We start from the raw sequence: 12,713 nt of genomic DNA on the forward strand, positions 1-12,713 counted from the left end.
TCAAACAAAAATAAAACATAAATTAAAAGTTAGTCTCCGCCTCATTTTTTCTCAAGCAAAATTGTTCTACAATTAAATCTGGTTTAGGACTTTTTTTTCTCAAGCAAAACAATTTTCGATAAAGGGAAGCAATTTTCGCTCACAAGTTAAAAAATTATTTAAAAATTGTTTTTACATTGTTTAATGGTTACTTTAATTAAATTATATGTAAACATGTATTTGAAACTTTTATGTATTTATGTGCTGATAAAAAAATGTATTTATGTGATTTTTTTTATGTTTTCTAATTATATTAAAAATCCAAATTCAATGTGATTAAATTATATATTAATTATTGTGTGATATGAACTTTGAATAATGTGAAAATGTGACTGAGACATAATATTCTTAAGAAATGAAATATTGTATTGAGATTGTTAGGATGTTTATGGACTATGAATTCATCTAGAATGAGGTATCATGACTCTATTAGTATATTGGAATCATATAGATAAAGATTATTAGGTGGTGAGAGTTGAAAGAGGCTCATATGATTTAGTATGCAGTTTGAAAAATAATTGGTCTAGCAAGTCATATGGATTAATCTTGTTATATGAGGTGATTTTGAATCATATGTACATGTTACTGTGTGAAGAGATATCACAACGGGGTAGTATGATAGATGCATATCTCTGAGTTTAAATCAATGCATGAGTCTTCTAGAAGTATAGTCAATTGTTTATGTATGATATCAGTTAATTTCTAGCATGAGTGGAAATGAATTATATTAGTGGATTTCTGATATGAATGTTATTGAATATGATTTATTTGTATGCACTTGATTGTTTAGTATTTCGAATGATTAATATGTTTGTTATTGTATTATTTGAATCTAAAGTTATATTGAATATTTTAAAAGTCTTTAGCTTACTAAACTTTCATATGAGTTAAACACTTACGCCCAAGAGAAGAAATAGGGAGTATATGAAAAGAGTGAGGAAGCAAGAGTATGTTGTTTTTTTTTGCTAGATTGCTGGAAGGAAGTCACTATATATAGTGGTTATAGGAGACAACAATAATAAAAACAATTAATGGTAAGTAACCTTCATTTGATAACAATTAATTGCGAACGGTAAGTAACCTCCCAATGATTTCAATTAATGGTAAACGGTAAATAACCTTCCAATTATGCCAAGAAAACAGTCAAAGGTGAGTCATATCCCACAATTATTGTGTGATATGTTTCATTGTATTAAGTGTTTGTTTGTAGATTTCGAAGTTATCTTTTAGATTAATAGTTTTACATCAACAATTGTTATAGTACAGTATTTGTATATGTTGATGAACTCAAATTCCAGATGAATTTTGAGTCGCTTACCTTTAAAGTATCTTGTAATTAAATTGGTATCTAACTATTAATTAAATATTTATTATTTTATATTTTAAATTAATCTTTTTAATTTTTTTTAGTGTTTACAAGATTTGGGTAAAAAAAATATCTGAACTTTAATATTTTTTAGTATCTCAGAAATTTTACAAACAAGAAAATTAATTCTTTTAAATAAATAGAATTTTGTTTGTCCTTTAATCAACTCCTCCGTTAAAACTAATTATGCAAATTAAAAGCTAATATCTCAAAATTTCTAATAACTTCATCAATTCAATTGTAAAATATTGTCAACATAGTCACTTCCATTTTCACATGTGTTAACTCCAACACACCTGATTTAATAATAATAAAAAAAATAATTTCATATAATGAAACACGATTAACTATTTTTTTTAAATGTGTCAATTGGTACGAATACTCTTCATATAATATTTTTAGTTTAAAATAATCATCATGGTATGATAGAATCTCATGTAATATGTGTTTTATTATTTTTATTAAATAGTTAAATATATTTTCTATCCATAGATCGAAGGAAAGTGAGAGAAAAAGACAAGAAAGGAAAAGAATTGAAAAATAGGTAAAGATATGAAGGAAATGGTAGTGGGAATGAGCACTCTGACAAGGTTTGAATATAATTTTGTTTTTGGATTATGGTTTGGTTTGGTTGAATTGAGTTGAGTTGAGGCTTACAACAAAACATATACAAAATGCAAAAGTGCAGGCTTTTCAGAACGTACCCTACCATTTCTCTCATTTCTGACAACCCTTAAACTTCATCACATGTTACATTGTCTCTTCCTCAATTTTCCTTCAACTTCAATACTTATTACTTTTAAATATTCTTCTTTCTTCTTATTTTAGCACTACAAAATTATTGGAATCACACCTAAATTATAAATAAAGATATATGCATGCACAAATCGGTTTTTTAATTGAATTAGATTTAAATCCAGTTTTATATCAAAATTATTTAAAGTTTATTAACGAAAACTTGTTGAAACTATTGTGTTACTAAGTTTGACAAATTTTTCTTATTTTTCATTTCTTTAATGTGGATGATCTACTTTCTTTCATTAAGAGTGGTGGTAGTTTTTTGGTTAATTTGATTAAACTTGTGATAACTTTTTCTATTTGAATGATATAGCGTATGAGAAATTATGCTAGATTCCAGGTTAAAACTGATGTTTCTTGGGCGATTTCGGTCATTAAAGATCTCACTTGTGTAGTGGATATAATTCGTCTAAAAGTTCTATGCGAAATGATACGTTTGATTTCAATGTGATGGGAAATTCAACACAGTAAAATAATAACTCAACTAGAGCAATAAGCAACCAATAATAATTTACCAACTTGCAAGAATTTGTGAGGAGCAATAACAAATAATGACAACAACAAAAACACACTCAAAGAAGACACAAAAATTGTAACGTGGAAAACCTTCTTAATGTGAGAAGTAAAAACTACGGACATAAGTCATTCAATCAAGCTCCACTATAATCAAAGTTAAGGTTACGAGAGACTCTCAAATCACAACACAAATTGTGCTCAATAATGAGTCAAATAACAAGACAACAAAGATGAAATAGAGAACAATAAACCAGAAAATTCACAAAACTACAGCTACTGTACACGACCTATAGGTCACTGTTCTGGTGACTTTTCAACAATCCGAACGGTCAAATTGAAGCACCACTAGTAACAAACCTACTGACAAAATCTCAGCCCAATCCAACCGTGGACGAAGCAGCAAGACGATCGAGAAAAAAAAATTGTCCTAAAAAAATGTTGTTGCAGTGTGAGACGAATTTCTCACTGCTCAACAACTTCTCAAAGATTCAAATGGTCAGATTGAAGTACCACAAGTAATGAATCTGCTGAAAAAATCTCAGCCTGATCCAACAGTGGACGAAGCGGTGGCGACGGCCAGAAGTTGAAGGACGGAACTTCCTCTATTCACTTTTTTCTCCTTTTCTTTTCTCTCTCTGTTGACGGCTCTCGCGATTCAAGAAAAACAAACCATAAAGGTGATTAATATTGGATTAGGCCTCCACATAGGAAGTGATCCCAACCCAACACAATGTGCTTAAGTTTTTTTTGTATTAATACTCAATAAAGTTATATCCCCTCTTCCTATTCGATGGGAGTTTCCTTCTCCTAGTTGGGTTAAAATAAACATTGATGGTGTTGTTAGGGATTTTCCTGATCTTGCTACTTGTGGTAGTATTTTTTGTGGGAGTATAAAGGAATTTATTGGTGGTTTCTCCGCTTTCCTTGAGATTGCTTTGGTTCCTGAGAGTTATACATGCTATTGAACAAGTTCAAAAGATGGGTCTTACTAGTTTATGGCCTGAATGTGATTTTGCATTGGTTTGTGCTGCATTTACTGTTAAGACTATTGTTCCTTGTATGTTTTGTAATAGGTGAAACACTTGTCTTAACTACTGCGGAAAAATCAGGTTTAGGGTTTTTCATATTTTTCGTGAAGGGAATGTATGTATTAATAAGCTTGCTAACTTAGGCTTTATCCATAGAGAGTATTTTCATTAAAATAATAGACCTCCATCTAGTTTTTTCTTAGAATTCTTTATTAATATGTATAGATTACCTATGTATCATTTTTGTTAATATATGAGTTTTGTGTAGTCTCTCCATATTTTTTTGTATTTCTTTTTTTTATAATATTTTTTCATACGGTGACACATGATTGTTGTTACTTGAAGTGTCAACATAGTTTAGATGTTAAGTTTCATAGTGATACGTAACATAAGAGTTTTTATAAAAAAGAAGTGACATACTTTAAAGAAGTGTAATACATGACTAAAATAATTGACTTTTTATATATTGACAATATAAAAACGTACGTTATATATCGATTTACTAAAAGTATAGTAAAAATTAGTTATCTTTGTAGCTAATTGATTTAAAGTTTTTTTTTTACCAATAGTATAAATGTATTTGAAATAGACAATTTTTTATTTTATTTTAAAGTTTAACAAGTATTTATCATTTATGCATGAATTGAATTTGGTGATGACGAGTTTAATTATTTTAAACTGAATTTATATTTGGAGTGATGATGACGTCACTTATATTAAATTTTCCTAAAGTCACTTTACATGTATAAATTGTCCAATTTTTTTTTAAAAAAATTATCTATTTCAATAAATACCAAATGAAATTATACCATTTACGAGAAAAAGCTGTTTTAAAAATATATTTATAGAATGAGTTTTGATTGAGAGAATAATTTTTGTATATGGTGTGAAAATGAAAGTCTAGAAATAGGAACATAGGTGGTGGTGTTGATTTGAATTGAGAAAAAATTCCAAAACTAATGTTTTTGTAGGAAAGATGAGAGAAGCAGTTGTTGTAGTTTCAAAAAAGACATTATGACAGGGAGATATGAATGATCAAAAGTTGGTGACTGGTGTCCTCTTAACAAGTACTTTTTGGAACATAATCTGTTGTTTCCATTGAAATATCATATGATGTTCTTCTACACTACTCTCCTTTTTACACCATCAAAGTATGCAGCCACTCAAAAAAGCTTAACTGACATGTCTATTACGTACTCTGCTTTACAACTTTCAAAAAACATATTCATTCATTTCACTTCAAAATACAAACATTCATATTCATTCTTCCTACACCCCTACGTTTTTCTTCCTGCACCCCCACAATTTTCTAAATCTCGAAATTGATCTTAACCTTTTATTTGAATTGGGATCTGGGAGTTTGCTACGGATTCATAAATCCAGAACTAAATCATTTTTTTTTTCAGATGAAGGGGTGTTATGGAAGAAGCAAATTTTGCATTTTTTGAATGATGGATTTTTGAATGTGAAATGCATACTTTGAATTACGAATTGGTGAATCCGAAATTTTATCAGAAGTGCCAATCCAAAATTTTTCCAGATTTCATAATCTATAATGCAAAAAAATAAACACAGTTCAAATGCATTTTAAGGGTTTTAAAAAAATAATAGGAACAGTTTGATCTTTGCATAACATTGTGGGGGTGCAGGAAGAAACTGCCAACTTTTTATTACAAGATAACATAGTGAGGCTTATTCAAAGCATGTTTCAACCGCGACAATTACTTCCTGCACCCGACGAAATTTTAAAAACCCAACTATGCCCTTGTCTTCTTTAATTAGAAAAGCAGTGAAGGTTTCTTTAGAAAAGCTATGACGGTGGTGCTTTGAGTTGGTTTTCTTCATTGGTGGTGCTTTGAATTGCGTAGGAGGTGGATTTACAGTGGTGGTGGTGCATTGTTGTGAGGTAAGAACCGATTTAAGCTTCTTTATCACATTTTGTTCGAGCTCAGCTAGTGACGGATACCGATATCCAGAAGTGTTTTTTAACGTTATGAATGTAAGCGTCCGTAATTGAGTAACATTTTCTGCACCATATCACTGCATTATGGATATAATTATCCGTAATTGTATTTTGAATTATGGATATCCATATCCGTAGTTGTATTTTGAATTGTGGATATCCATATCCGTAGTTGTATTTTGAATTATGGATATCCATATCCGTAGTTTATTTTTGAATTATGGATATCTATATCCAGAATAAATGATTATTTTATGCAAGCTAAGTTTTTTTTTTCAACATTGTGAATGGATACACAAGACTCATACATGGGAATTTCAGGAGAGATTGATTTGTGGGATGGATTAGACGATGTTGATATGGAGCAGTCAATAACTTACAATGTGTTAGATAATGAAGATATGACACATAAGTGTAGTGAGGCATTTACTACAAATGAGGTAATGTAAATGTTGGGGTTTTGAATTTTATTGTTTATGAATGATTTTAAAATTTGGCATATGTTATTGTAGGTATTTCGTGATTGAGATGAGCTGTTAGAGTGAGCAAGAAGTGTTGGTTATAGTTGTGGGTTTGTTATTGTTATATTAAGGTCGGATACATGGACGGGCCAACGAGGAAGGATGACATTCGTATTATTAGGTTGTGAGAGAGGAGGTAAATACAGGCGGTATAAAAAAGACGTAGATATAAGTGGAACGGGAAGTAGGAAGTGTGAGTGTCCTTTCAGATTGCGAGGCAAACCAGTCAAAGGTGGTCAAGGGTGGATGGTTGAATTAATTTGTGGATCTCACAATCATGATTTGGCAGAGACAATGGTAGGTCATCCGTATGCTGGAAGGTTAAGTGTAGAGGAAAAGGTTATGGTGGAGGATATGACTAAAACTTCAGTGAAGGCAAGAAATATTTTACTAAGAATGAAAGAGAGAAATGAGAAGAATGTGACGACGATAAAGCAAGTTTATAATGCAATGTGTGTTCACCGAAGATCACAACGAGGTCACAGAACAGAAATGCAACAATTCATGTTGTTACTGGAGCGAGACATGTACGTGCATTGGTGTAGGTGTGAAGAGGTGTCCAATGTTGTGCAGGATATATTTTGGACACACCCAGATTCAGTAAAGCTAGTGAACAACTCATTTAATATTGTCATATTGATGGATAGTACGTACAAAACGAACAAGTATAGGATGCCTTTACTTGAGGTTGTTGGAATTACATCAACTGGTTTGACTTTTTCCGTTGCATTTTGTTTACTAGCAGCAGAAAAGGAAAACAATTTTTTATGGGCCCTTGATAGACTTAAATGATTGTTTTTGAGAATTGATTCATACCCTAGGGTGGTAGTATGTGATAAAGATATTGCCTTAATGAATGCAGTGAGAATCGTGTTTCCTGAAGCTTATAATTTGCTATGTCGATTTCACATTGATAAAAATGTGAAAGCAAAATGTAAAATATTGGTGCATCCAAGGGAGGCTTGGGATCAAGTAATGCAAGCTTGGGGATCTGTTGTGGATTGTGATATTGCTGAGGCCTTTGAAGATCATGTCAACCCTTTTCAAGTTGTTTGTTCTCCATGGCCTATATTTGTTGATTATGTGATGGATACATGGTTACGTCCACACAAAGAAAAATTTGTGAAGGCATGGATAGATAAGGTAATGCACTTAGGAAACACAACAAGTAATAGGGTTGAGGCGGCATACTAGAGCCTAAAGAGAATTCTTCAAAATTCTATGGGGGATTTATGTTTTTGTTGGGATTCGATCAATAAGATGATTATTTTACAACATAATGCAATCAAAGCTTCAATCAAAGAGTCTTAATGTGGTGGGACATCGATTTAAGGTTACAGCTTACAAAAAATTGTTAGGTTTTGTGTCAAAATATGCTTTGAACCTTATTTCTGAAGAGCTTGATAGGGTCAAATTAGTGGGGTTTGATAAAAATCGGTGTGGATGTGCTCTTACATGTACTCATGGTCTTCCGTGTGCGTGTCAATTGGCTTCATTTGGTGTGGGTAGCATACCACTTAAATCAGTACATGTCATGTGGACTCGATTAAGCTTTGAAGATATTGCAAGTGAACAATGTTCATCTGAGTTGTCAATTGACAAAGAGTTTGAGGTGATCGCGAAGCGGTTCAAAGAGTTGGATGTTGCAGGTAAGGTTAACATCAAAACTAAATTGCAAGAGATAGTGATGTGAATGCAATAACAAGAATACATGATTCTTTGACATTCTTAGGAGCAACTTGAGTTGGTCATGAAATGGCACTTTACTTAGAATTGGATCAATGTTCTAATTCAAGAACTCACCAAGACTTTGCACCAAACCAAAGCTCATATGGAAGTCCATATATTGTCAAATGGAATCAAACAACAAGGAATGAAGAACAAGAATGGAAAACCGAATAGAATTGAAAAGTAAAGCTACTGTACCGAATAGAATTGAAAGCTAAGCTAGGAAACACAAATGTAATCGGTGGAAAAGAATGAAGAACACTAAACATGTTAAAATACCGAATGGAATTGAAAGAAATGAAAGGAAGAACACTTATGGAGTGAAGCTTGCTGGATTGAGACTTGGAAAAAGTAGTCACGCCACTTGGAGCCTTGTTCCAAGATAAGTGATAGAATGTCGCCACTTGAAGCTCACCATTGGCACACAAGATAAGGCAAAGGAAGAAGAAGACACGACTCACAATTTCTCTCTAAATTTGAGTATAGTCTCTCTACTTCTAATTTCCAAATCTGATTTGTACAAGGGCAGCACCTTTATTTATAGCCTATAAGGTGCTGAAATGCAAAGCCAAATGTGCCCCAAATGACACTCAAATTCGGCGCCAACTAGTGCATGAAGGAAGTGTGACTTTCCTTCCTAGTTTGGCACCTCATAACTCCTATCCCCTAGCATCCCTTACTACTTACACACCTATTTATTACAACCGCACCCCTACTCTATAAAAGAAATAAGAAGAGCCATCCTTTGGTACTCTTGTCCCAAAGCTCTTGCCATGCTCCTAGTGATTCGTTGGGCTTGGGCCCCTTGTTGGGATTGGGCCCCTTGTTGGGCTTGGGCTTCATGGGCTTGAGCCTCCTCTACTTGGTTTCCATCAAATAGCCTTTCCAGAGAAGACATCTATTAACGCACCACATGCTAAGGTGAAAACAAAAGGTGTTGTAAAGATGGCTCGTCCTACGAAATTCATGAGATCAACTAAGCGAATGCCTTCTTATTTTGAACATGTGGATTTCTTACACTCGCAAGAGGATAGTTGTTCGACTAAAAAATCTATGGAAGGACACTTACCACAAATTCTACCACCAAAATCCATTCCTTTCTTTGATCAGTTCCCTGCAGGGTATCATCCATACATTTTTGATGTTGTGGACGTTAAGGCTGATGGCCATTGTGGGTACCGTGTTGTTGCTGCCGAATTGGGCATGGGAGAGGAGTCATGGGCTGTTGTTCGAATGAATTTGTTAAAAGAACTAAGTGAATGGAGACAAGAATATGTTGAATTGTTTGGTGGTGATGAACGATATGAATACTTGAAGAAGTCACTTCTAGTTGACCACATGTTTATGGTACGAATGACTAAGACCCTTTCATTTCTACTTTGCATTTCACCATTTAACTTTGTTCCTCAATTGAACTTGCAGGCAGGAACAGATAAGTGGATGACAATTCCATATATGGAATACGTTATTGCTAATCGGTACAATGTTATTTTGGTTTCATTGTCTATGATACAATCATTGACTATTTTTCCGTTAAGAACCCAACCACCAAGTAACTTCACTCAACACCGAATTATTGCAATTGGGCACGTCCACGGAAATCATTTTGTCCAGGTATACCCAAAACGTCCATGTAAAGTGACTAATAATGCTAACTTAAAACTTATATTATGTAACTTATATTTATTACTTTTATAGGTGAAGTTGAAAGCTGGTTGTCCTATTCCACCTACAGATATATTGTGGGCATCACATTGTTATCCTACAGCCCAATTTGGTCAACATACTACACTAGCCGGATGCAAGTTTACACACAAATAATGTCCATTAGACGATATTTCTAATCTTAAACATTTGTAATAAATAAGTAATGTTGTTGTTTTGGGATGCATTTGTAATCTTAAACATTTGTAATAGATAAGTATGTATTGACTACATTTGTGATGCATTTATGCATTAATATCTGTGATGTATTGACTACACAATGGTGCCTACGAATGAAATTATCTGGAACCCATATTTGTGCCTATGGATGGATTTATCCGTAACCCAATATTTGTGCCTATGGATGGATATATCCGTAAACCAATATTTGTGCCTATGGATGAATTTATCCGTAACCTAGTATTTGTGCCTATGGATAAAAAAATTTGTAACCCAATATTGATGCTTATGGATAAAAAAATTCGTAAGTCATTAACATGTCTATGGATGGAAAAATTCGGAAGTCAATCAGGTGTCTATGGATATCAATATCCGAAACATATAAGTGTTAATAGTTAAAACCAGTACATGATTTTTTTAAATGCTCAGAACTTGACAATACTAAAATCCACATTCAATAATATTATAGATAAGGTTCAAATATGTCGTCATTATCCCTAATACATGCTCAATCAATAATATAGATAAGGTTCAAATACATAAAAAGGAATCCTAATACATTATCCCTAATACATGCTCAATCATTCCTACGTGAATGTCTCCTAACATATACAGCCCTATCATCAGTCGCTCCTCGTGCCAACATAATGGTTGCTTGTATGCCTTCCCAAACAGGGCTGCCCTCCACGACATCTCTATGATTAAGTAATGGTTGTAATGTCTGTGTAATTCTACGACAAATACCCTACAAGCATGAATGTCATAGTATTAGAAAAAGATAACACAAATTAATACATTAATAAAGTTACAAGCATACCATAGCAAGATGTGACTCAGAAATTTCCAAAATTACCCTTATTCCAGATTTAAAATTCCGAAATAGTAAATATAATTCAAAAGGAAAAAAATACATTCCGGATACGTAAAATTAAAAATGAATTTCGGATAAAAATTTCTGGAATTTAAAAATGTGTTCCAGATATCTAAATTCAGAATATTTTTATTTACACCCTCTTTTTATTTAAGGTTATTTTTGTCATTTTGAAGAAATTTTTTTATCATTTGCAATAATAGGTTGGGTGCATGTTGAAATTGATATAGTATTTGCGTTCTTTCTGTTCAACATACAAAATGTGACCCATTAAGCTCAAAGTATAATCGTCTTACTATTGGACCCATTAGGCCCGTTTTCTTTTTACTGATTAAAACACTAATAGTGTCTAATAGTCTCTTTACTCTATACACACACTACCACTACTACAATGCATTTGTGATCACTCATCACACTTACAATTTTGTTAAAATTAATTTTTATTTGAAGTTCATATAATTTATGATCAATGATAGTGTGGAAGAGAGAGAGTATAATATGGAAGGGTTATGATTAGGTTAAAAACTATGATTAATATTTGTTATAGAATGTTTGACACTAAAAAAAATTATTAAATAAAAATTAATTTTATATATAAAAAATTCATCATTATATTAATTAAATTAAATATTTTTTTAGAGATTAATAAAAATATTGATATATAAAATATTTTTTATTATTAATAAATAAATATTTTTTAATTTGATATCTAATTAGTTATCAAAGTTTTAGTTACCAAACTTTAAAATCTAAATAATTGGTAACTAAGTAAATATTAATTTAAAAAATATTTATTAATAATAGAAAATATTTTAGATGCCAATAATAGTTTAGTCTTTAAAATAGTATTTAACTTAGTTAATATAATGATTAATTATTTTTGTCTCTAAAATTAATTTTCTATTTAATGATATGTTATTGTGTGAAGTCACCTTCAATAATCTCATGAGAATTAAAATTGTGAACTGACTCTTTTATATATATAATTGAATAAAACAGTTATGAATAAATCAAAAGGTTAGTCAACAAAACATCACAATGATTATAACTTATTCTTCATATGTCACACACAATGAAGATGAGTCCAATTTTTATATTTTAAAGATATGTAATTGGATTTATATTTTTTAAAATTAAACTCTTGCTTAGAGTTTCTAAAAAGTTATAGTAGGATTGTATTAACTACAAAAACTTAATTGAATGTTTTTAAATAACTTCTTTAATATATTAAAATAAAGTTTGTAATAAAAACATATTTCTAGTATATTTGAGTTGAATAGTGTAAATGCAATAAGTAGAAGTAGCAATTAAGATAGTGTAAAAATAAATGCAATTTTCTTACATGTTATTACTTGCACGAAAAGATGAGTAGAGTATTTGGGTTTTAGGGTTCTTTACCAACAACTTGCTTCTTCATCTCAATTAGGTCATCACACACGCAAAGTGGTCAAAGCAAACACCAAAACCATGAATCGTACCATCATTTACTATTTCTAATCATTATTTTTTATAATTTATTATTTTTTATAGTATTTTAATGTTGCTTTATTTATTTCTACTTGGTTTGCTTTAATTGCTTTTTGATCTTGTTCATATGACACACTAAAAGAAAAATAACTTTTATTCCCTAAGGAGTAAGTATCTCTTCACGAACTTCTATTATAATTTATTGTTGATTTGTTGAAATTTTTTAATATATATTTTTATAAATTTTCTTATATAAGATTTATTGCTTTAATAAATTTATTTGATTTATCTTGTTATTTACTATACCCTACTAGAGTACAAGAGGGTTAAGGGATATCGTTTGTCTTTATAATTTTTTATTTATTTTGTTGACTTATCTTATTACTTATAATACATAAAAAAAATGATTTTTTTATTGGAATAAGTTTAAGGTGAATGTATTGGAATGAGTATGTTGAGATAGTGTGATTAAGATTAATAATTATATTTGAAGTGTCTGTTTTAGAATTTAAAATTTTATTATGATTTTTCT

At 31.1% G+C, this 12,713-nt stretch overlaps 1 protein-coding gene across 1 annotated transcript; it reads left to right on the top strand.

The window, feature by feature from the left end:
- Positions 1–6,333: 6,333 nt before the first annotated feature.
- LOC137817995 (uncharacterized) lies at positions 6,334–9,780 on the top strand. Its single transcript, XM_068621221.2, has 6 exons — positions 6,334–6,940; positions 7,094–7,374; positions 7,523–7,880; positions 8,840–9,306; positions 9,382–9,573; positions 9,658–9,780. The coding sequence occupies exons 1-6, from the start codon at positions 6,334–6,336 to the stop codon at positions 9,778–9,780; spliced, it is 2,028 nt and encodes a 675-aa protein (XP_068477322.2).
- The last annotated feature ends 2,933 nt before the right edge of the window (positions 9,781–12,713 follow it).

The sequence above is a fragment of the Phaseolus vulgaris genome, chromosome 10 (genome assembly GCF_051622355.1).
Source record: "Phaseolus vulgaris cultivar YP4 chromosome 10, ASM5162235v1, whole genome shotgun sequence".
NCBI classification, from domain to species: Eukaryota; Viridiplantae; Streptophyta; class Magnoliopsida; order Fabales; family Fabaceae; genus Phaseolus; species Phaseolus vulgaris.